Consider the following 25,362-nt stretch of genomic DNA (forward strand, 5'->3'; position numbering starts at 1 on the left):
CAATAGAGAGACAGGACGTTAGTGAGAAACAGATAGGGCTTATTAACTGTTGATGATGACATGTATAGAATTCTCAACTGGATTGGTCTGAGAAGTGTTTCATGATGGGCAAAGTATTTTTACAAGCAAAACGAGAAATAGCAATTGACTGTTTTATAAAAATAATTAGAATAATAAAGATAATGATTGGGGAAAACAGAAAAGATATGGAATGTTGAAGTGGGGAGATTAATGTCTCTGTACTGACTGACGTGCATGGCATTCCCTTTTGAAGAAACAATGTAATACACAGTAAAGTTATATGTAATCCAATGTAATATGAAGAAGATATGATGATAAAAAATAAATAAATAAATAAATAAATAAATAAAAACTAATCTATGGTCTACAAAAAAAAAAAAAAATTTTTTTTTGCAATAGGGCATGTGTGCTTGCCAGACAGAGACAAAGTGAGAAAGCAAGCTGCCAGGTCTGGGACTCAAACCGTGATAGGCCTGTGGCAGTCCAACACCTTAACCACCATGCCACCTTCAGACCCCCTCCATTATCTTTTTCAAACAAGTTTATTTATTTCTTCCATAGCAAAAAGACGAAGAGATACAGCACTCTCAATAGGGTCTTGATGCTATGTCCAATCCCAGCTTCAGCCAGCCCCAGATCTCGGGCACATGTGTGTTTGGGTATTCAGGGAGGTCTCCAAAGTCCAACCTGGAACTCTCCCATGTAGGTTAGCTTTGTATAATGTCATGTTTTACTTTGTATAATGTCATGTTTTACTTTACCATCTTGCCCCTCCATAAACTTTTTGAAGTCTCCTTGTCCCTTTATAACTTGCTAGTTTTTTTTTTTCCTTGCTAATTTTTTATTTGAGTTGTTTGCTTTCTTGTTGTTGAGTTGTAGGAGTTCTTTATATATTTTGGCTAGTAACACCTTATCAGATATACAAGGGGACTTCAAAAAGTTCATGGGAAATTAGAATAAAAGTATGAATTTATTTTGGTTCAAAGAGAAATTGATATCCATGCATAGTTTTTTCAAAGTACACATTTTTTTTTGGAGAGGTTTTCGCTATAGAGCGCGTGCTCTCACCAGACAGAGAGAGAGACACAGAGACAGAAAGCAAGGAATCACCCCCCAGGGGGGATGGCCATGCCACAATCCCTTCTCCTCCATTCTCCTCTCGGGATCTTGGGCATGCACGCACACACCCCCGGCGTGAGTTTTAAGCCACCAGGTCCGGCACGCGAACCGCAGTCGACTACGTGGGAATCCAGCAACATAGCCATTACGCTAACTGCTAGTTCCCTCAAAGTACACATTTTCCATGAAGTTTTTGGAGTTTGTGTTTTGCAAATGTTTTCTCCCTTTCATGGGTTGTTATTCCTAGTCTACTCTTGCTAGTCTCCCTTGATGCCTCAAAGCTTTAATTTAATTTAATTTTTAAAATTTTTTATTTTTTATTTTAGTTTTAGTTTTGCTATAAGGCACATATGCTTGCTAGAAAGAGGGAAAGTGAGAAATCACCCCCAACAGGGGATGGCCACATTGTAATCCCTTCTCCTTTGGTCTCCTCTCAGAATTCTGGGCACACATGCACATGTGCCTGGCATGATTTTCATGTCCAGAACTTGAATTATGTAGTTGGCCACGTGAGATCAAGCACCTTAACTTCCATACTACCTATTGGCCCATAATTTTGGTGTCATCCAGTTTATCTATTTTTTCTTCTATGGCCCATGCTTTTGATATCATATATAAGAAATCATTGCCAGATCCTTGTCATGCAGCTTTCTTCCTTTATTTATTTATTTATTTATTGGTGAGACTTCTGTAATTTTATTATTTACTTATTTATTTAATTTTAGGTTTTTGTCATAGGGCACATGCAGTTGCCAGAAAGAAACAGAGAGGGAAAATGAATAATCACTCCCCAGTTGGATTGCCGCACCACAGTTCTTTCTGCCCCATTCTCTTCTTGGGATTTTGGGCATGCATGCACACATGCCAAGCATGATTTTCAAGCTGGGGCTCTAGAACTTGAACCATGGTCAGCCACTTGGGATTCCAGCACCTTAATCACCGTGCCACCTACTGGCCCCATTCAATTTTATCTATTTTAATATGGAATAGGGCAGGCTAGCAGATGGCATAGTGGTTACATTGTTTGGACTCCCACACGGCTGACTGCAGTTTGAATTCTGGACCCGGAAGTTTGAAAATCATGCTGGATGCATATGCATGTATGCCTAAAATCCTAGGAGGAAAAAGGAGGAGAAGGGATTTTGGTATGGCCATTCCTCCCCTCGGGGGCAGGCAGTTTCTGACTTTCCCTCTCACTATCTGTTGTCTCTCTCAGGTGCATGCGCCCTATGGCAAAAGCCTCTTTAAAAAAAAAAAAATGCTATAGGGTAGGTGTTCCTGCCAGAGACAATGGAAGGGAGGAATGAGAAAGCACCACCAGAGTGAATGACCAAGCCCAATCCTTTCTCTTCCATTTTCCTCTCAGGATTTTGGGTATACACATACACACGCAGGTGCGCATGTGCTCGCTCACTTGTGCACATTCCCAACATGTTTTTTAAGCCACCCAATTTGAACTCAGACCGTACCGTTGGCTATATGGAATTCAGCTTTATGGGGTCCAGCCATCTGAACTGCCATGGCACTGGTGACCTGACTTTTGTCATTTAAAATTTTTTTAAATTATTCATTTAATTTTATTTATTCATCCATTTATTTTAATTTGACTAGAAACACACACACAGAGAGAGAGAGAGAGAGGAAGCAAGCTGTCAGATGCAGGACTTGAACCATGGTCAGCCATGTGGGAGTGTCCAGCGCCCTAACCACCACCACCTGCTGGTCCCCTATCATTTTAAATCTTAAGTTTAAGTCTTTAGATTTAATATTCAAACTGAAATCATTTTATTCCATTAACTCCCAAATGTTTCTATCTGTATTTCTATGCACATGCTTTCTCTGTGGTTAGAATTCCCTTTTCCCTGGGAACTAAAAAATAGCTAAATGGTTATGTCTCTGGACTCCTACATAGTCAACAGCAGTTCAAGTCCCAGACCCAACGACTTCTAACCCATGCTGGGCATGTGTGCATGTGTGACCAAAATCCCGAGAGGAGAATGGAGGAGAAGGGACTGCAGCATGGCCATTCTCTCTGATGGGTTTCTGTCTCTCTGTCTCCAGCGAGCACATGTGCTCTATGGCAAAAATCTCTCAAAAAAAGAAAAGAATTCCCTTTTTCTCATCTTCATGAATTTATACAATAGTATTTCCCTCCTTCAAGATCAATTTTAACTGCTACCTGCTTAATAAAGGGTTTTTTTTTTTTTTTTTTAGGGGGGAAGGTGTATTTGCTATAGGACACATGTGCTAGCTGGAGAGACAGAGACAGAGAGATAGAAAGCGATAAATCACCCCCTTGGGGGATGGCCATACCACAGTCCTTTCTCCTTTATTCTCTCAGGATTTGGGGCATGAACACACATGCACCCTGTGTGAGTTTCAAGCCACCAGGGCTGGGACTCAAACCACTGACAGCCACATGGGAGTCTAGCCACTACACCATCTGCTGGCCCCCTTCATAAAATTTTGTATACCTCATCCACTGAAGAGAGTCTTCTCTGATCTTCCATTAGTGTTTTAGTTTCACTATTTTTTTTCCTTTGCTGTCTTCTGGGAATTTAATGATAGGTAAATTTAATGATAGTTTTTAAAAAATGTTCTCAAAGACTCAGACTGACATTAAAAACAAACAAACAAACAAAACTATGATAGTTTCCCATTCCAGCAGGAGGGCAGGGAAACCTGTTCTAAGCCAGGGACAAACTGCTTCTGCAGTAATTACAAGCCTTGAAAGAAACAGGGCCACAGACTTGACCACTTAGCATGTTTTGCAAAGAGAGGCAAGACTACGCACACAGGGCGTCACCACGAAGTAGGCCAGGACAACATACAGGAGTGTGTCAGGTGATTCTACATGAACAATGGAAGCTACTAATCTCGTGACTTCATGTAGATGCAGAGAGTGGTTCCCAAAGCCTTCTATGCAGCTCTGTGGGTCTCTAGCCCCCTCTTAGCCTACCCAGCCACAGGGCTAACCTGTACCACAGTACTCACTGATTTTATGGCAGTAGACAGAAGGCATGGAAACTTTTCTTACAGAATTTATATAGTTTCTCATAGTTTCTATCTAATCTCCATATAAGATACTTAGATGTATATTTTTCATATTTTTGTATAAAATATTTTGCAAATGATTTTATATGCATATCATCAAATATTGGATGAGTGGATGTTTTAATTTTCCCCTTTTGTCTACTCAGCCCTATGGAAGGCCTCGGAGAAGATGAGGTCAAGAAGGAGGGCATCATACAGTCCTAGCTAGGTAGCAGCTGGGTATGGGCTTAGTTCTACTTAGTTCTACCTCTTTAGGAAATTTTCCCCATAATTTTCCTGACTTGCTTTGACTACATAGTATTGTGATGCTGTTTTGTATTGCATTTAATTTCTACTTCTTGGTTTATTGCTTATAAATCAGAAGATAAGTCTTTTTTTAAGAAAAAGATTTATTTAATTTTATTTATTCACTTATTTTTTAATTTGACCAGAGAGAGACACAGAAAGAAAGAGAGGAAAAGTGAGAAAGCAAGCCACCAGGTCTGGGACTCGAACCATAGTCAGCCATGTGGGGGTGTACAGCGCCTTAACCACCATGCCACCTGCTGATCCCAGAAGATAAGTCTTTTAAAGTGGGCATTTTGGGCCAGCAGGTGGCATGGGGAGGTAAAACCAGCAGGATCCCCCATGGCCAACTTTGCTTACTATTCCACATGGAGGTGCTTTCTCACTTCTTCCCCTCCACTCTCTTTGGCAAGCATATCTGCCCTAGAGCATATTAAAATTAATTAATAATAAAATTATAGAAGTCTTAGGAAAAAATAGAGAAAGGAAGTCTCATGACAAAGATTTGGTAATCATTTCTCAGATATGACATCAAAAGCATTGGCAACAAAAGAAAAAAAGCAGGCAAATTAGACTATATCAAAATTAAAAACCGGGCCTGCAGGTGGCATGGAGGTTAAGGTGGTAGATATCACATGACTGCATGGTTTGAGTCCCTGACCCAGTGGCTTGAAAATCACTCCAGGTGCTTCTACACATATGCTAAAATCTAGAGAGAAGGGATAGCAATTTGATATTCCTACTCTCTCTCCGTCTCTCTGGCAAGTGCATGGACCCTATAACAAAACAAAAAGTGAATGTTTTACCTCTTTAACTAGGTTACATTGGTGATTTCACCAATTTGATTGTATGATAGTTTTAGACAACCAGAACTTATGTTGCTTTTTCTTCCTTTAATTTTAAAATTACTATTTATAATTGATACATAGTAATTGTTCATATTTATGGGTACAGTGTGTTCTGAGCATTTAAAAGTTTTACTGACATACTATACACACACACATATATATATATATATTCATAGAGTACAATTTTTTTTTCAGTACAGTAATCAGTATGTATTAATCAAATCAGGACATTTAGTTTATCCATTATCTCAACTGTTGTTACTTATGTTGGGAACATTCAAAATCCTCGTTTTTAGTTACCATGAGATATACCTTAAACTGTTTTGTTATTACTATATTTACCCTATGTGTGTTATAACACTAGAATTATTCTTTTCTGTCTGTAATTTTGTTTCCACTAATCAACATATGTCTCCTATGGGGTATAATATGTTTTAAACTGATTTAAAATTTTTAAAATTATTATTTATACATTAAATTGCTATACATCATTTAGATTGTGAAGAGACTTTACCCAGCATGATATACACCTCAGTCCAGCCTAGTTGAGTCCACCATACACATCTTCATCAACAGATCATAAATCTTATCTGTGCCCACAAGAGTCTTACTTCTCCATTTCTCTCCCCAAATTCCCTATGCTCTTCCCCTGCCACACTCTATTTCCACTTTGTCTCTAGTGCCCATTACAATTTTTAATACTTTTATGTTCTCCAGTCTTTCAGTCTCTACCAGAGAGTGTGGACAGTTGGCATATGTTAAGTGGAGACACACAGTATCTCTCATAGCCTGACTTGCTTCACTCAGTAACAAATTTTCCGTATTTGTCCACTTTCTAACAAATTCCAGGGCCTCGTTGTTTCTTATGGCTGAATAATATTCCATTTGGTGGGAATGTAAATTGGTCCAGCCACTGTGGAGAATGATATGGAGGTTCCTCAAAGACCTTCAAATAGAACTACTATATGATCTAGCAATTCCACTCCTGGGTATTTACCCAAAGGACAGGAGAGCACTCAGACGGAAAAGCGCTTGTACATCTATATTCATTGCAACCTTGTACACAATTGCTAAGACATGGAACCAACTCAAATGTCCACAGATAGATGAATGGATTAAACTGATTTTTAAAAAGTAATGTGAGGGGCCAGAAGGTGGCATGATAGTTAAGAAGCCAGACTCCCACATGACCAACTGTGGTTTGAGTCCTGGATCTAGTGGCTTGCTTTCTCATTTTCTCTTTCTATCTCTCTCCAGTCAAATAAAAATAATAAAAATAAATATTAAAAAATAACATATGAATATATTCTTCTTATAAAAAAGTCAAACATAGGTCCAGCAGGTGGTGGAGTGGTAGTACACTGGACTCCCTCATGGCCAACTGTGTTCAAGTTCCAGATCTGGTAATTTAAGACTCATATGGCATTTGTGAGTGTACGCACCCAAAATCCAGGAGGAGAATGGAGGAGAAGGGATTGTAGTATGGCCATTACTCCTAGGGGGTGATTTCTCACTTTCCCTCTTACTGTCTCTCTCTGGCAAGCACATATACCCTATGGCAAAAATCTTTATAAAAAAAAAAAAAAAGGTCAAACATTACAGATAAGTCTAAAGCTTCCTTTGATCGGCCCAGTTTCTCTTACTACCTTCTCTTGACTCAGAGTTAATCACTGTTAACTAGTTTTCTATCAGCCCTGCCAATCCTTTTCCTATGCAATTATTTACATATATATTTATACTTTATATAGAACTTCATATGAACACATATATGTATCAGTTATATTCATATATAATTACATCTCTTTTTTTTCACAACTGCTTATATGGTGATCAGTCAGTAAATACTAAATAAATCTTACTAATAACCTAGAGCCGAGAGACTGGAATGAAAAGTGAAGTGTTAAGCATATGAAAACAGCAGATGGTAGGAAGGTTAAGGTGGCTGGATTCCCACAAAGCCAACTTCATGGCTGGAGTCCTGTACCAGGTGTCTTGAAAAACACGCTAGGCATGTGTGTGCGTGTGTGTGCCCAAAAATCCCAAAAGGAGGAGACGGTATTGTGGCATGGCTACCCTTCCTGGGGAGTACTTTTCTCACTTTCCCTCTCTGTCTCTCTGAGCACACACGCTCTGTAGCTAAATAAATAAATAAAATAAAAGGCCAATGGATTTAAAAAGAAAGAAAGAAAACACATTATATGTGTCCAGCTTTCAAAATTACTCATTCCATATCTGTTCTGCATATAGTCCTTAGGTATCACTGGACAGGTCATGGCTCCACGGTCCCAGCGACGAAGGCACAAGAAACCCCCCTCATCGGTGGATTCCATGGCTGTGACCCCACCCACAGTTGTTAACCCTGTGCCTTTGACCCTCTCAAAACCTGGCCCTAGCATTGATGCACTTGGTTTTTTCTCCTTGGAGAAAAATGTTCCTGGTCTATCCCAGCTGATCCTTCAAAAGCTGAACATGAAAAGCTATGAAGAATACAAGTGAGTGACCAGTTGTATGTAAGAGGGATATATTCTTTCTGGTGAACAGAATCTCAGAAGGTAGAAGGAGTATAATTTGGGCAATATGGGGATATTTGCAATGAGTTTTTTTCTGAGTTTTGCCAGTTTTATACTTTGGCAGAAATAGTTTGTTTAACTGAGAAATGATGCAAGTAGGAGATGTAGAATTAGGGGGAAATTTATGGAAGTCAGAGTAGCAGACATGGGAAGTTTTGGATATACTCTTTTTCTCTATTGTCACTACTTCTCCATGCTATCTCTGCAGGTTGGTGGTAGATGGGGGTACCCCTGTATCAGGCTTTGGATTTCGATGTCCTCAAGAAATGTTCCAGAGGCTGGAGGACACATTCCGATTCTGCGCTCACTGCAGAGCACTCCCTGGTGGCCTCTCAGACTCCCAGGTCCTCCGGCACTGCAAGAGGTGACATGTTAGGGACTACTAAGAGAGATGTTCAGAAATGTTCCTGTACTAAGATTTCATTCCAAGAGAAACACCTGGGAATTTCAAAACAACCAAAGACCCATTCTTCGTTTTGTGTGATCTAGGCTACATAGAAAAGAATTGTTGGTCTTGTTTATTTTTGGGATTATCGGAAGTCAGACAAGAGACCATAAAAGAACACTTTCTATCTCCTTCTTCTTAAATTCTCATGGGATAAGTCCACCTGTTCTGGGGAGGTTGGAATCAAGCTTTAACTCTGATGAGAGGGTAGCAGCAAACTCCTATTTTTTGTTCGTTTGTTTCTGAAAGAGATATAAAAAGTGAATTGTTCCAGATAGATGGGCTAGGGTGTCACTTTGAGAGAATAATTATGTTCTCAGTCCCTCCTGCCTCCCCAGCCAAATGTAGTCCTCAAATTTGGCACATAAGCTATCATTCTTCCTCCCATCTTCCTTGCCCATTCACTGATCTTTCTACCTAAGTGCAGAAAAGTCAGTTCCCTACCTAGGTGCAGAAATGTCTTTTTCATTCCCCATATGCTCCCCAGTCATGTTTATGATATGGGAACATCTATTTCTTTGGCTCATTCAGGTGCAGAAATGTTTATTACTGTGGTCCAGAGTGCCAGAAATCAGACTGGCCAGCACACAGGAGGGTCTGTCAAGAGCTTCGTCTTGTGGCTGTGGACCGTCTCATGGAATGGCTTCTGGTCACAGGTGGGGTAGTGGTGTCAGAAATCTTTGCTATAATGGGCATATTTGGTTATATTTGGAGAAAGACATGAAAGTGTGTCATTACAAGCAAAAGATAAGGAAACAGGGTAAGGAATGGGGCACTCCTGGTCATAAGTTGGCAGAGTGAATATGGAAGGGATAGTAATCATTCGTGAGGAGGGAATTTCAAAGGCAGGAAAGCATTAAGTCACTTCTTATTCCTTCTTTCCTGCAGGTGATTTTGCCCTACCCTCAGGACCTTGGCCAGGGCTGGCTGAAGTTGTACAGGACTGGGACACCTGGTTTTCTATGAGGAGTTTACAGCTGGATGCTATACTGGATTCTGTGCTAGGCAGTCCCGCCATGACTACTCTGTGGTCCAGTGTAGGACGACCAAGGCCAGACCCAGGTGTCTTGCAGAGTTCTTTGAAGCGGCTGCTGACAGATGCTCTGTCACGGCCCTTGACACTGGGACTAGGTCTTAGGGCCTTGGGGATAGATGTTGGGAAGACCGGGGGAAGCACAGTGCATGTGGTTGGTGCTTCCCATGTGGAGACATTTCTCACTCGCCCTGGGGACTATGATGAACTTGGCTATATGTTTCCTGGACACGTAGGCATTCGTGTGATTATGGTGGGTGTAGATGTGGCTACTGGCTTTTCACAGAGCACTTCAACTTCACCTCTGGACCCTGGCATAGTTCAGCTTAGTGGCCACAGGGGCCTCTATCATGACTTCTGGGAGGAGCAGGTAGAGACTGGGCAGACACCCCATCCAGATTTGGTGGCAGCATTCCATCCAGGTAAGTCATTGACTCAGGAAAACTCGGGGGCTTCCTCTGAGAATTTTCCATTCTATCTTTGGAACTCCATTCATTTTGTCTCATTAAATGCAATATGATGGGTAAGATGGTGGAGTAGCAACACGAAGCAATTAGTATTGAGTCCCTGGGCCAACTTGGGTTCCGGTCTCTGCAGCAGCAGTGATCGCTAAGCAGAGTACCTGGGGTCATCAGCCAAGATGCTCAATATTAAAATCTTCAGTGGCAGCTCCCATCAGGACTTACCCAGAAAATTGCAGATCGCCTGGGCCTGCAGTGAGGCAAGGTAGTGACTAAGAAATTCAGCAACCAGGAGACCTGAGAGAAATAGAGAAAGAAAGAGATAGCACCCCCAAAAGACTCATGATGCCATGATCCACCCTTGGCCTTCCATGCTGGATCACGGGCAAGTACATTCCTGGTGTACTCAGGAAGGTCTTCAGACTTGAACTGGGAATCTTCCCATGTGGGATTGCCTCACAGAACATCATGTTTTACCACAGTGCCACCATCTATCCCGTGCCCCATCTTACCCCCCTCCCAAGCTTTTTTTTTTTTTTTTAGTACCTTCATATATGTGTGTGTATGTGTTATATACTTCTTCCAAAAGTGCTAAATATATTGTTTATAGCTTTATTTAGCAATATATTTTGAATAGTTTCTCTTTATATTATTTTTTTAATTTAAATAATTTTTAAATGTATCTATTTATCTATTTATTTATTTTAATTTGACTAGAGAGAGAGAGAGCAAGAGAGCCACCAGGTCCAGGACTCGAACCATGGTTGGCCATGGGGAGTCCAGTGTCCTTAACTACCACACTGTTTGCTGGCCCCTAATCTGTATAATTTTAAATAGATATATAGTCTTATCATTATACCATTATTTTATACCAATCCTTATTATTGGATATTTCCAATTTTTTGTATGTATTTGTTTTGTTTCAGTTTCCACACCAAATAAAGGTATGGTCCATGAGGGTAAAAGAAAAAAAAAATGGGGATTTGGCAGGTGGCATGGTGGTTAAGGGCGCTGGACTCAAATATGGCTGACCGTGATTCAAGTCGCAGACATGATGGCTTCCTTTCTCATTTTCTCTCTCTCTCTCTTTAAAATCTTTCCCTCTCTGGTCAAATTAAAATAAATAGATGGATGAATACAGTTAAATAAAATAATTCTTCCAAAAAATGATGATGATGAATATTGGGCATGAGCAAGGTGAAGGGGTGGGGTGGACATGATCAAGGAAGTATCTTGCTCTTTGGGTTTGCTTCAGCCTTTGCCTTTCCTGTGTCCATTTCCACTATTGTTCCATAGGTTTTCATGCCTCCCCAGACTTGCTGGAGGCTTGGCTGCCCACTCTGCTGCTACTCCGTGACTATGAGATACCTACATTGATTACTGTTTACAGGTTTGAACCTTTTCCTATTTGTAAAACTTCCCTGTCTCATTCACACTTCTCCTTATATAGATGAGATCATTATGCTCCTCGTTCATCTGGTGATTATCTTCTTCCTTCTCAAATGTAGCTTTCACATTGCCTTGGAATAAAGTCCTGTACTAGTTACTTAGTGAGACATTTGGGAGGTAGGAGATAGCCCTTGCTTAGTCCAACCTTAGGTAATTTAGGGGATCAATGGGTATAGAAAAGTCAGGCTCTTGAGGAATTTCTCCCCACTCTATCTTTCATAATTGATAGAATAATTTTTTTTATTTCTCTCTTCTGCAGCCATCAGGAGTTGGAAGCCTCCTTGCAGATTCTGGTGGACCTGGATGTACACATCACTACCTATGGGACTAACCCTTTCATGTCCCTCAAACCTGAGCAGGTCTATTCCAACCCCAATAAGAAGCCAGTATACTGCAGTGCCTTCTATATCATGTTTCTTGGAAGCTCCTGCCAGCTGGATAAGAGGCAACTGGAAGAGAATGTGAATGGTAGTGTTTAAATAGCTGAGCTAGATCTTTACTGAATGTCTGAAAAATGGGGAGGTTGCGATAAAACTACCCTGCTGATACCAGGTTGTGGCTAGCTTTGAAACCTACTGTATCCTAAACTTCATTCATAGTCTAGGTAAAAATTCTAAGCTAGGGGAAACAGCAGGTGGCATGGTGATTAAGGCGCCAGACACTCCCACATGGCCACCATGGTTCGAGTCCTATACCTGGCCACTTGCTTTCTCAGTTTCCCTCTCTCTCTGTATTTCTCTCTGGTGAAATTAAAATAAATGAATGAATAAACAAAATTAAATAATTTTTAAAAATTTTAAGCTAAATGAGAGCTCCTGTATTTTGTAGGTCTAAAGTACAGTAGCTTTTGGAGATAGATTTCTAGATTTAGTAGGTGGCAAGAGGCCTTTGGTCTTACCAAATCCTAGTTTCTTCAGGACCTTATTATACCTTATGACTAGAACCACATGGCATGAGGAGAAGAATGAGAACCACCTTATTCCCCTAAAAATTATGTTCTTATCTACCAATTTGGGTTACAAAACGGAAAGATATTAATGACTTGAAATGTTGCAAGAATAGACAAGTTAGAAGTTAGAAAAGTTACCGAGAACATGGGGAAAGTTGTAAGGATTGGCATACTGTTCTACTTCGTATTTTGAGAGAAATGTCTCATTTTTCTGTTTTCTTTTTTAAAAAACAATTATTTATTTAATTTTATTCATTCATTCATTTTAATTTGACCAGAGAGAGACAGAGAGAGAGAAAGTGAGAGTGAGAAAGGAAGCCACCAGGTCCAGGACTCAAACCATGGTTGGCCATGTGGGAGTGTCCAGCGCCTTATCCATTATATCATCTGCTGGTCCCATCATTTTTCTGTTTTCTCTTGGGAACTTCTGACCCTAGAGTAGCCTTGGTATTATATTTTAAATATCCCAGGGTATATCAGACTTTACCTGAATTTACTGGAGTTATTATCTCATATTGCATGCTACAATAAACTCAGTTTGGGGCTTCTAAAGTCATTCGTTCTATCTCATTTCCATTCCACTGGCAAGTATTACTCCTCTGAACACAAGACCTTGAGACTGGAAGTTTCTCTCTTGTTAAAAGAATGATTGGCATCAGCTTTGTTTGGACCTCTCACTTTACTAGACACTTGTCTCATGTCATTTTTGTCTTATCACACTGTCAGAATAAGGACATTCCTGCAGTATTCCTTCCTGCTCCCTTGCCGAGACCTTACCATATATTCATACAATGCATCACTCCAGCACATACATATCTACTCTTTTTGCCTAATTGGAAAAGGAGTAATTTTAGAAGTCATTTATTCATTCAAAACATTTAGGGGCCAGCAGGTGGCGTGGTGGTTAAGGGTGTTGGACTCCCACATGGCCAACCATGGTTTGAGTCTCAGGCCTGGTGGCTTGCTTTCTTTCTCTCTCTGTTTCTCTCATAAAAATTGAAATAAATAAAGTTAAATAAAATAATTCTTAAAAAAAATTTAGGTAGTATTTGTCACATGAAAGGCACTGTGTTAGTTCTTTGGGGCAATGGACAGGTGAATGGTACATGATTTTTATTGTTTTAAAAGAATTATTTAATTTTATTTATTTATTCATTCATTCCTTTTTTTTTTTTTTTGGAGAGGTTTTTTGCTATAGGGCACGTGCGCTCGCCAGACAGACAGAGAGAGACATAGAGACAGAAAGCGAGAAATCATCCCCCAGGGGGGATGGTCATGCCACAATCCCTTCTCCTCCATTCTCTTCTCGGGATCTTGGGTACGCATGCACATGCGCCTGGCGTGAGATTTAAGCCACCGGGTCCGGGACACGAACCATAGTCGACTACGTGGGAATCCAGCGACATAGCCATTATGCTAACTGCTGGTTCCCTCATTCATTCATTTTAATTTGATCAGAGAGAGAATGAGAAAGCAAGACACCAGGTCTGGGACTTTAACCATAGTCAGCCATGTGGGAGTGTCTAGCACCTTAACCACCACAACACCCTCTGGTCTCCATGGTTTTTTGGGATTTTTGTGTGTGTGTGTGTTTGTATGTATGTATGTATTTAATTTATTGGAGAGGTTTTTTTGCTATAGGGCGCATGGGCTCACCAGAAAGACAGAGACAGAGAGACAGAGAGAAATCACCCCCTAGGGGGGATGACCACACCACAATCCCTTCTCCTCCATTCTCCTCTCGGAATCTTGGGTATGCACACACACACGCCCGACGTGAGTTTAAGCCACTGTGTATGGGACTCAAACCATGGTCCACTGCATGGGAGTCCAGCGACAGCCATTACGCCAACTACTGGCCCTGGTTTTTATTTTTAACCTAGGAAAAAAAATAATATCTATACAGAGATACTTTATTGCAATGCATAATATGGAATAAGAAACATGAGAGGTACTTGTAGTGCTAAGGACATAGAGTGAAAAGAGAGGTATTATGAATTATAATGTTATGAAACAGAGGGCAGGGCATTCCAGGTGGATGGAAGAACATGAGCAGAAGTTTGGAGACAGAAAAACATAGGGTAGTTTAGAGTACATGGGAGGATTACTATAAATTAAATCTGGACAGTTGTTTGAGACCAAATTATAGGAGCATGGCTTACTGGTCAGCTTTGGATTTATGTAGATTTGAGTATCAATTTTGGAACTACCATCAGATATTTTTGTGTCCTTGGGAATGCTAAACTTCTCTAAGCCTTAACTTCCTCATCTGTAAAATATTTAGTATCCAAAGTTACTTTAAGAGTTAAATAAGGGCTGCTCCTGTGTCACAGTGGTTAAGCACTACATGGAGAGAGCCAGATCCCACATGGCCTATAGCATTTTTGAATTGAAGCCTGGCAGCTTGAAAAACACTCCAGGTGCATGTGCACACATGCCCAAGCTCCTGATAAGATGAAGGAATGGAGGAAAAGGGATTGCAGTACATCCAGGCATTATTGGGGAGTGCTTTCCTCTCCCCTTTTTCTGTGCTAAGCATATACACCCTCTGGTGTTGAAAAGGGGGAGGAGGTGGCCTTGTGATTAAAGTAGTCAGATCCCACGTGACCAGTAAGTAGTGCAGTGTGAATTCAGGACCTGGAGGCCTGAGAAACACACAAGGCATGTGTGCTTGCATACCCCAAAATCCCAAAGGGTGGTAGAGGTGGAGGAGAAGGGAATACGGGGTGACCATCCCCTTGGGGAATGCTTTCTCCTCTCCTCTCTCTCTGTAGTAAGCACATGTGTTCTTGGCAGAAAAAAAAAAATTGAAAATGCTTTGCAGAGTTGGAGGATTTACACATCCCAAAAGTGTGTATTATGAATAAACTCTGCATGGCTGTCAAAATATTTTGTGCCAAAATAAACTTGTACAATTCCATTTTCCACAAACTTTTTGAAGTCCCCTTGTACAATAAACTGGATGGCTTATCAACAAGAAATTTATTTCTCACAATTCTGGAAGCTGGTAAGTCTCTGATCAGGGCAGTAGCAGATTTGTTGTCTGTTTCCTGGTTTTTAGGAGGTAGCTTCTTTTTTGGAGAGATTTTTGCTATAGGGTGCCTGCACCTGCTGGAGATAGAGACAGAAAGCAAGAAGTCACTCCCTAGGGGGGTTGGCCACAATGCAATCCCTTTTCCTCCATTCTTCTCTCAGGATTTTGGGCACGCATGCACACGTGTCCGTTGTGACACCTGTTTGGGGGCCATATATACGTTGTTCTTTTTTTTGGAGAGGTTTTTTCCTATAGGGCGCGTGCACTCGCCAGACAGAGACAGACATAGAGACAGAAAGAGAGAAATCACCCCCCAGGGGGGATGGCCACGCCGCAGTCCCTTCTCCTCCATTCTCCTCTCGGGATCTTGGGCACGCACACACACGTGCCCGGCATGAGTTTTAAGCCACCGGGTCCAGGACTCGAGCCATGGTCGACCCTCGTGGGAGTCCAGCGACATAGCCATTACGCTAACTGTTGGTACCCATACGTTGTTCTTAAAATCTTAACCTACCTCATCCCACCCCCTCAGTAAGTTTTTGGATAGAGTAATAATAGGTTAATGGCTCTCACATTTTAGTGTGCATCAGAACCACTTGGAGGGCTTGTTAAAGCAGATTGCTGGGTACCACCACCCAGGCATTTGATTCGGTGGGTCTATGGTGGAGTCCAAGAATTTGCATTTCTAAGTTCCCAGGTGATGCTGATCTGGGGCCACACGCTGAGAACTACTATAAAAGTTAGCTGGCTGATTTTGCTCTTGAATAGGAAGTCCTTACAGCGCTTAAGTCCTTTTCATAACTCAGATGTTTAGTGTCAGGGTGTGTTTAATGCTATAGTGTGTGTATGTGTGTTGAGAGGGAGAGCTAGAACCACCCAACAACTCATTTCTGGATTGATTTTGATAAGTACATCTCCACTTCGATTCTCTAGAATTCCCAGTGTTAATTGATTACACAGGAGGCCAATAAAAACACCTGTAGGAAGGTATTTCGGAGCCAGAGAGACTACACCGGCCTCCTCGCCTCAGCCCCTTCCTTTGGCCCACCCCCAACCGCTGGGATGCCCCTCCCCCCAACCGCTGCAACTTCCCACGAGATTTGAGAGCGCCAAAAGAGGGTGAAGCAGGGTCCTTGGGCCCAAAAATGTGATATAACCGGCTGGGCTACCGGGAGGGAGCGTCTATTCCCGCAAGCAGCATCGCGAGGCGGGGCTGGACGAGGTACAGCCCGGCCTGGCGCCGCCCTCTCGGGCCCGGGGGCGTTCCCGGCTGCGGCTGCGGTTCTAACGGGCTCGCGCGGCCGCCCCGGCGCCCCGCCTTCCCTGGCCCGCCCCCGGCTCCATCTTGCTGGCGACCCTGTTGGGCTGTGACGCTGCTCCCGGGGTCAGGTGAGGAACGGCGTCCCCTCCTTTTCCCGTCCCCTCGTCTGCTTCGGTCTCCTTGCCCCCGGCGTTCTGCGACCCGCGGTCCCGGAGGCGCTGGCGCCCTGCGTGCGCCCTGCGTGTGCCCGGCGGCAGGGCGCGGCGGAGGGGCCGTGTGGCCTCCGGGGGCGCCGACTCTGCTGCAGGCCGGGGGGAAAAAAAAGGGAGGGATGGTAAGGCCGCCGGGAAGACGAGGCAGTCGTGTTCTCTGTCCTCTGTGTCTCTCGGCGGTACGGAGACCGAGGGTGCAGTGACGTCCCACTCTTGGGCAGGTGGGCCCCAGGTAGAGGGAGGCTGAGGTGGTCCTGCGGGAAACACCTCGAGGGAGACCGAGTAGGGACACCGGAGAGGAGCTCAGTGAGCTAAGGCAGGCTGTTTACTAGACTTTCCCGTGACACAGCACATTTTGGGGAAACTTGGGCAATTTATACTGCGCTTAGTGAACTCCGGGACAGAATGCGCAAGCCTGAGAGCGTACACCAATTCAGGTTTACAATTCTTGGAAACCATTCTAGGAAATAGCATTCCAGATTTGATTTCTGATCCCTAACCAACCGTGAGCTAACCTTCCATCCTGTGCACACTCCTCCAAGGGAAACCGAGGTACCGGGGGGAGATATCCAATGTCCGTCGTAAAGTGACTGAGAAGACGCTTTCTCTTCCGACTGCTTTTGAACGCCCTAATTTCTCTTGCTGATAGGGAGCTAATCTGATGGAGTAATTTGACCTAATTAGATATCTCTCTGGCAAGGAAGGAGTTTCAAATTCTGTCGTATTAATAAATAGGTACTTGGAAGAGATCATTTTGACCACTGCAAACGTAGGCTGCCTTTCAGACCTCACAGGTGGGTGGTTGCCTGCCTGCCCATGCAGAGCTAGCCATGCCTCCACGTTCTTTATCCAGATCACTGACCGATTTAAATGCCCTTCAGATGGCCGGCTTGGGGAAATTGTATCTATTCTTGCCCATCTTCACTCACCCTTCCTGTTCTGTAGTTTTTCTTCACCCACCTTCCCTAAATTGGCAACAGCTGCCTCTTGTGTTCCTGGGCTTCTGGCCATCTATGAGACATCATAGTGAGACCCACCCCTTTTACTAGCTGACTCACTGGGTGGAGATGGTTTGAGAACTGAGAATGAATTTCTAGTCTTTCAAAGTGTTTGCTGACAGGGAATGTTGAAAAGTTCTGGTTCACCAGTATAGTCTTGGTCACTTGACCAAAGTTGAATAATTTGTGGAGTCACTGTGGGGTTTGTTTAGCTTTTTACAAAAGGTCTTTAAATCTACCTTTTAAATAAGTAATACATGGCACAATTCTGAAAGGGCAAAAGTACATTAAGAAGTCTATTCCTTGTTACACCTCAGCTGCCCACCTAGGAGAGAATCCCTGTTTTCTACTTCCTTGAGTATCCTTTCAGGGATATGCCACAGGTATACAAGTAAGTGTATTTTTTTTTTTTAACATAAGATTGCAAACTACCTATGCAGTGTTTCACCTTGCTTTTCATTCGATATATGTTGGAGATGGCTTCATATGAGTTAAAAATAAAAACTTTTTTAAAGGAGAGAGATGGAGAGAGAGGTGGATAGGTGTTTTCACAGGCTCTTGCCCTAGCCTCCCAGTTAGCTGGGATCACAGACATTCACCATTGTGCCTGGCATACCCAGGTGGGTCCCTGGGTTGAAGCCTGCCTTCTGGCTCCAGCCTCTTGCAGTGGTACCTTATTATTGACTTGTGTCCTTACAGCTGGGCCTGCCTTATTTTTAATATTGCATAACCCTTCATTGTATGACTACCGATCATCTATTTCACCTGTCCCTTATTGTGACCAGATTGTTTTTAACCTTTTCCTGTTACCTATACATAATTTTTCACTTGTGCAAGTTTTTATATAAGTTATATTACTAAAGATAGAATTCTATTCTAGTTCTCTTTATATAATTACATTCTTCAAAATACACTGATACTCACTTTCTTAAAATTGCTTACATTTTTCTTATGCAGGTAGTCTTTGCTTTATTTTTTTGTTTTGAAAATCCTGATATCATTCTTTCAGGCCCTTAAGGATAAGAATTAATAAAGTAGTAAAAAAAAAAATATAGCAATAGGATTGTCATGGAAGTTTCTTCAGACTTCAAATTGCTTATATACTCTTCGGAGCTGTAAGTATTTGTTGCCTTTAAAGTTATTAATTTGCCTCATAAATTATTATTTTATTTTTGGAGAGGTTTTTTGCTATAGGGCACGTGCGCTCGCCAGACAGAGAGACAGAAAGTGAGAAATCACCCCCCAAGGCGGATGGCCACGCCGCAGTCCCTCCTCCTCCATTCTCCTCTCGGGATCTTGGGCACACATGCATACGCGCCTGGCGTGAGTTTAAGCCACCTGTTTCAGGACTCAAATGGCGGTCGGCCACATGGGAGTCCAGCAACATAGCCATTACACAAACTGCTGGTCCCTTGCCTCATAAATTATTTCTAGACTTTTTTCCTCTTTATCTTTGGTTCATCTGCCTGTTTTAGATGTTGTCATCCCTCCTGTAACTCTTAGACCAACCAGACTTAGAAGGCAGCAAAGTTCCAGCCCAGCCTTGGAATTGCAAATGATGCTTTAAGAACTGACTAGATCAGTCATCTTTTCTTTCTTACTGACTTATCATTTTAATTCAGTATATGCCCATTCATTCTCAATTTATCAAGATTTTTTTTTTTTTTTTTGGAGAGCTTTTTGCTATAGGGCACATGTGCTCGCCAGAGACAGAGACAGACAGACAGAAAGCGAGAAATCACCCCCCAAGGGGGATGGCCACGTTGTAATCCCTTCTCCTCCCGGGATCTTGGGCATGCACGCACATGCGCCTGGCGTGAGTTTTAAGCCACCGGGTCCGGGATGCGAACCGCCGTCGACTACATGGGAGTCCAGCGACATAGCCATTATGCTAACTGCTGGTCCCAAGATTTTTTTTTTTTAAGAGTTTTGCTAGGACCAGCACTTGGTGTAATGGCTGTGTGTTGCTGGACTCCCATGTAGTCGACTGTGGTTCGAATCCCAGACCCAGTGGCTTAAACTCACACCGGATGCATGTTGGGCGTGCTCAAGATCCCGGGAAGAGATTAGAAAAAGGATTGTGGTGTGGCTGCCCCCCAGCGGGTGATTTCTCGCTTTCTGGCGAGCACATGCGCCCTATAGCTAAAACCTCTCCAAAAAAAAAAAAAAAAGATTCTCACTATTGGGTACATGCACCTGCCAGAGAGACAGAGAAACAAAATGAGAAATCACCCCCTGGGGAGATGGCCATGCAACAATCCCTTCTACTCCATTTGCTTGTCGGGGTCTTGGGCATGCACACCACCTGTCATGAATTTTAAGCTAACAGGTCTAGGACTCAAACTGTGGTCGACTAGGTAGGAGTCCAGCAACATAACCATTATACCATCTGCTGGTCCCAGTTTATCAAGTTTTTAGCTTCCGTTTTTTGTTTATGTTCAAGGAAACAGTATGGTAACTTAAATTTATTACTTTATTTTCCTATACTATGTACTCAGGGGTTGGATACTTCCCCCCAATCTTTCTATCTGTACCTACATACCGGCCGTATCTTGTATACATGTGTAATGGTCAAATCAGGACAGTATGGCTGGCCCCATAGCCTAGAGATTAAAGGAGCCTGATCCCACATAACTGACCATGGTTCTCTGGCAGCTTGAAAAAACACTTGGCATATGTACATAAGTGTCCAAATCATGACAAGATAGAGTAGTGAAGGAGAGAGGATTGTGGCATGACTATGCCGCATTGGGGAGCTACTTTCTTTCTCCCTTTCCCTCCCCTCTGGCAAGTACACATGCCTTCTTGCAAATTAAAAATAACTTCTTTACATCTCTAGATTTGCATTTTTAATTGGAAATGAGCTTTTGAAGAAAATGACATTCGTTTGGATGCAGACTGCAGCTTCTAAAAGTTATTTCTGCTGTTAGGTTTGCTCTTTACAATACTGTCAGCTCTTGATCACCATATATTATCACATAATAGATAATCAACAAATTAATGTCCCTTGAATTCCAGACTGATTACACTCTACCACCCCGCTTATTTTCTTTTGCCATCAATTGGAGAAAGCACACTAATTTTGAAATTAGTCCAAGTCTAATAAAATTAGAAAGGAAAAAAAAATTTTTTTTAATAGAGGTTTTTGTTTTTTAATAGAGGTTTTTAATAGAGTCTTAGAGTACTTGTGTTCCCTGGGGAGAAAAAGGCAGAGACAGTGAGAGGGAATATGAAAAATCACCTCCTAGTGGGGATGGCCATGTCATAATCCCTTCTCCATCTCCCGGATCTTGGGGGCGCGCGCGTGCACACACACACACACACACACACTGGTGTGAGTTTTAAGCCACTGGGTCTGGGACTTGAACCATGTTTGGTCATATTTGAGTCCAACAATGAAACCGATAGCCATATGCTCACCCAGAGGAGGTAAATCGAAGTGTATTGTAATAAATTTTTAAAAACTAAATTTCAAAGGAAATTAAAAAAAAAATGCTTGCGGGGCCTGCTGGTGGTGTGGTGGTGAAGGTGCCGGACTTCCACATGGCTGACTACAATTTGAATCTTGAACCTGGCAGTTTGAAACTCATTCCGATGTGTGTGCTTCCCCAAAATCCTGAGAGGAGAATGGAGGAGAAGGGATTGCAACGTGACCATCTCCACCGGGGGTGATTTCTCCTTTTCCTCTCTGTGTCTTGCTACAGCAAGTGCAAGTACACTATGGCAAAAAATCTAAAACAAAGCAAAACGAAACAAACCTTTCACTTTCTATTGTCGTTTTCTATGTTTATAGCAGTTAACATCCATTGAGGACTGGGGCTGGCAGGTGGCATGGCGGTTAAGGGCACCGGACTTCCACATGGCCCACCATGATTCGAGTCTGGACCTGGCAGCTTACTTTCTCACTTTCCCTCCCTCCCTTTCTCTCCCTGTCTGTCTCTCTCTGGTCAAATTAAATAAGTAAAGTTAAATAAAATAATTCTTAAAAAAAAAAATCCATTGAGAACTTAGTTCCAGGCACTGTTTAGATGTTTTACAAATAGTATTTTACCTTTAATTTTTTTTTCTTAAAGAACAATTTAACTTTATTATTAAATTTAATCTGACCAGAGAGAGCATAGGAAAGCAAGCCACCAGGTCTGGGACTCACCGAAGTTGCTCATGTGGGTGTCCAGTGCCTTAACCACCATGCCACTTGCCGGCCTCTTTTATAATTTTTTTTTTTAAGTTGCCAGAGAGCATGTGTGCTTGCCTGGGGCTAGGCAGTGGAAATGGGGTGGGAGTTGGAGGGGAGATAGAAAGCACACCACATCATGGGACACGATCATGCTGCAGTTCTTTGTCTTCATTTCTCTGTCCTGTTAGGATTTGGGAGACATATATACACTTTCCCAGCATGGTTTTTTTCCCCTTAACAATTATTTATTTATTTAATTTTATTTGCTATTACTATTTATTTTTATTTTTGACCAGACAGAGAAAGGGAAAGTGAGAAAAAGTGAGTCACCAGGTCCGGGACTCAAACCATGGTCAGCCATGTGGGAGTCCAGCATCCCAAGCACCACATCATCTGTCAGTCCCCCCACCCCCCAGCATGTTTGTTAAGTCTCTAGGTCTAAGACTCAAACTGGTCATCTATGTGGACTCCAACTCCTTCTACACAGGACTTAGCCACTGGGCTACAAGGATGGCCCAAATATATTCTTTTACTTAATCCTTACAAGAACCCTCATTAAGTATTAATAACTCACATCCCATTTTATAGATGAAGAAACAAAGGCTTAAAAAGGCAAAGTGTAGCTGAGTAGGTGGCACAGCCGTAGTAATAAACTGCTCAAGTGATGCTGGATTCACAACGGAAGTTGGTTTTAGTTCCTGGTTTAGCTGTACATGCTGGGCATGCATGCCTATGATCCCAGCTGGCTGGAATGGTTGTAGTTGGCTCTCTGTGTGGGACTGTTGAAGGTGCTTGTCTTTCTCTAAAACTTAACCGTCTAAGATGCTGGATAGAAAATTATGTTGGTAAAAATACAAATTGATAGAATTGCTATAGAGGAGAATATCTAGCAAAATTACATTTACCCTTTGTCTCAGCCATGCCATATCTAGAAATCTGTTCCAAAGACAACCTTAGCAAAATATGGAGAAAGGTAGCTGCATGAAGCTATTCATTGCTGCACTGTTTGTATTATTAAAAGACTGGAGGACCAGCAGATAGCTTGGAGGTTAAGGCATTGGATCCTACATGGTCAATTTCATGGTTCGAATCCTGGACCCGGCAACTTTAAAATCACACTGGGCGCGTATGCCCAAAATTCCGAGTAGAGTGGAAGAGAAGGGATTATGGAGTAGTTACCCCTTACCCCTGGGGTGGTGGTGGTGATGGTGGTGATTTCTCACCGTCTATCTTTCTCTCTTTGTTTCTGTGTGGTGAGCAGACATGCCCTATAACAAACCAAAAAATAAAAAGCACTGTGGTGTTTGAGTTGGCAAGATTGAGACAGTAGGAGATTTCAGAACAAACTGCCTGTTTTTTTCAAACTACAAGGAAAAATAAAAAGGGAGGTAAGGCTTAATAGAGTAAAAGAGACTGTGAGGATGCTGCAGATGGCGTAGGGTTAAGGTGTTACATGCCACGTGGCCAACCAGAGTCCTGGACCTGGCAGGTGGAAAATCATACCCAGCTTGTGTTCATGTGTGTCCACAATCCTGATAGGAGAATGGAGGAAAAGGTATTGTGGTATGGCCATTCCCCTAAGGGGTGATTACTCCCTTTCCCTCCCCCACTCCGCACACATCCTGTGCCCCCCAAAAAGCAAAAAGAGACACACATATCAACTGATTAGAATGTACGGACCTTATTTACATACTGATTTGAATAACCAATGTCTAAAAATGTGTTGAGACAGTTGGAGAAATTTGAATACTTACTGGATATTTGATGATTAATTGTTAAAAATGTAAGGTTTGGGACCAGCAGATGATGTAGTGGTTACATAGCTGAACTCCCACATGGCCAACCATGGTTCAAGTTCTGGACCTGCTGGCGTCAAATTCAAGCCAGGCAGGGGTGTGTGCATGCCCAAGATCTGGAGAGGAGAATGGAGGAAAAGGGATTGCAGTGTGGCCTCCCCTCTGGGGGGCTAATTTCTCTCCAGGGAACACACATGCCCTATAGCAAAAATCTCTCCTCCCTCCCCCCCCAAAAAATTAAGATTTAATGTTTGTATATGCCTATGGTTTAAAAGAGTCTTTGTCTTTTTACCAATAATATGTTGAAGTCTTCATGGGTAAAAGGATATAATGTCTGTAGGATTTGCTTTAAATAAATCTAGGGATGCCTAGTGGTTAGGGAACAAATGAAATAAGTTTGACCATAACTTGATAATTGTTGAGATCAAACCTAAACTAACACGAGTATTATATATATATTAAGTTTACTAACAAGAAACTTTATTTTGAAAGAATTATTTAATTTTATTTATTATTATTTTAATTTGACCAGAGAGAGGAAAGTGAGAAAGCAAGCCACCAGGTTTAGAGCTCAAACTGGTTGACCATGTGGGAGTTCAGCGCCTTAACCCTATAAGAAACTTTTTAGTAGATCAGAATAGTCAAAAACTGACATAGTAACATGGGCCTGTAATCTTAGGTATTTGGGAGGCTGAGACAGGAGGATCACATGGTCAAGGCAAGCCTGAGTAATGTAGTAAGACTCTCTTCAAAACAAACCTGGACCAGCATATTGCATAATGGTTACGTTGCTGGACCCCATGTAGTTGACCGGTATTAGAGTCCTAGACTCAGCCATTTAAAACACACTGGCCTGTGGCCATCCTTCTTGGGGGTGGTTTCTTGCTTTCTATCTCTCTGGTAAGCACATGCACCCTATAGCAAAAATCTCTCTTAAGACAGAGAGACAAACCGGGGCCAGCAGTGGCATGGGGTAGTGGTTAAAGGTGCTGGACTTCCACATGGCCTACTGTGGTTCAAGTACTGGACCTGGTGGCTTGTTTTCTCTCTTTCTCTCTTTCTGGGGAGTACATGTGCCCTATAACAAATTACAAATAATAAAAAGAACAATGAAATAAATCTTAAAAAGAAATTAAAAACCAAAAAAAACAAGTGCTGAAGATACTAACAATGACACATTGATGTTAGGGAACTACTGTTCACTTTTAAAAGTCTGATGACATGGCTTTATATATACATATTTTATATCTATATACATATGGTTTTATCTGTATGTATTTATGTTTTATGAATGTATATGCATTTATGTTTATGTGTGTGTATAACATATATATGTGTTCATTTTCTTTTAAAGAGAGATTTTTGTGCCTGGTGTGTTTTTTAATCCACTGTGTCTGGAACTTGAACCACGTGGTCAGCCACTTGATATATGACTGGCTCCCTTAACCACAAGGCCATGGGACCTGTCTGACATGATTCTATTTTTAAAACAACCCTGTCAATTCTTTTTGAAATTTTTTAGTTTTGCTGTAAGTCACATGTGCTTGACAGAGAGAGTGGGAGAGTGAGAAATCATCCCCCAGAGCAGATCACCATATTGCAATCCCTTTTCCCTTGGGATTTGTGGCACACACGTACATGCACTCAGCA

At 42.1% G+C, this 25,362-nt stretch overlaps 2 protein-coding genes and 1 long non-coding RNA gene across 6 annotated transcripts in view; 2 read left to right on the top strand and 1 right to left on the bottom strand.

Annotated features, from left to right (window-relative positions):
- The first annotated feature begins 7,505 nt into the window (after positions 1-7,505).
- Positions 7,506-11,955, top strand: MSS51 (MSS51 mitochondrial translational activator). Its single transcript, XM_027768893.1, has 6 exons — positions 7,506-7,819; positions 8,106-8,261; positions 8,874-8,998; positions 9,231-9,797; positions 11,133-11,226; positions 11,545-11,955. Exons 1-6 carry the CDS (start codon positions 7,599-7,601, stop codon positions 11,762-11,764), a joined length of 1,383 nt encoding a protein of 460 aa, XP_027624694.1. The 5' UTR covers positions 7,506-7,598; the 3' UTR covers positions 11,765-11,955.
- On the bottom strand, positions 8,411-16,369 carry LOC106734066 (uncharacterized). Its single transcript, XR_001369828.2, has 4 exons — positions 15,842-16,369; positions 15,228-15,345; positions 10,062-10,133; positions 8,411-8,584 (listed from the first exon to the last, which is right to left on the bottom strand). It is a non-coding gene; the product is annotated as an uncharacterized LOC106734066 (long non-coding RNA).
- Positions 16,370-16,522: 153 nt separating this feature from the next.
- ANXA7 (annexin A7) overlaps positions 16,523-25,362 on the top strand; it is a 39,777-nt gene continuing 30,937 nt past the window's right edge. For 2 of the 4 annotated variants that reach the window (XM_006170054.3, XM_027768892.1), the window contains exon 1: positions 18,110-18,130. In XM_006170054.3, the coding sequence (XP_006170116.1) occupies positions 18,114-18,130 (17 nt within the window). In that variant the 5' untranslated portion in view covers positions 18,110-18,113. Of the gene's footprint in view, positions 16,658-18,108; positions 18,131-25,362 lie in introns of those variants that run through there. The other 2 variants (XM_006170055.2, XM_006170056.3) reach the window with 2 other exon arrangements.

The sequence above is a fragment of the Tupaia chinensis genome, unplaced genomic scaffold (genome assembly GCF_000334495.1).
Source record: "Tupaia chinensis unplaced genomic scaffold, TupChi_1.0 Scaffold148012_1, whole genome shotgun sequence".
Classification (NCBI taxonomy): domain Eukaryota; kingdom Metazoa; phylum Chordata; class Mammalia; order Scandentia; family Tupaiidae; genus Tupaia; species Tupaia belangeri.

Bases quoted from the DNA above. Each gene is read 5' to 3' on its own strand.
- MSS51 (XM_027768893.1), top strand. From the start codon at position 7,599: ATGGCTCCACGGTCCCAGCGACGAAGGCACAAGAAACCCCCCTCATCG. The intron at 7,820-8,105 runs GTGAGTGACCAG...CTATCTCTGCAG, and splicing joins AAAAGCTATGAAGAATACAA to GTTGGTGGTAGATGGGGGTA. The intron at 9,798-11,132 runs GTAAGTCATTGA...ATTGTTCCATAG, and splicing joins GGTGGCAGCATTCCATCCAG to GTTTTCATGCCTCCCCAGAC.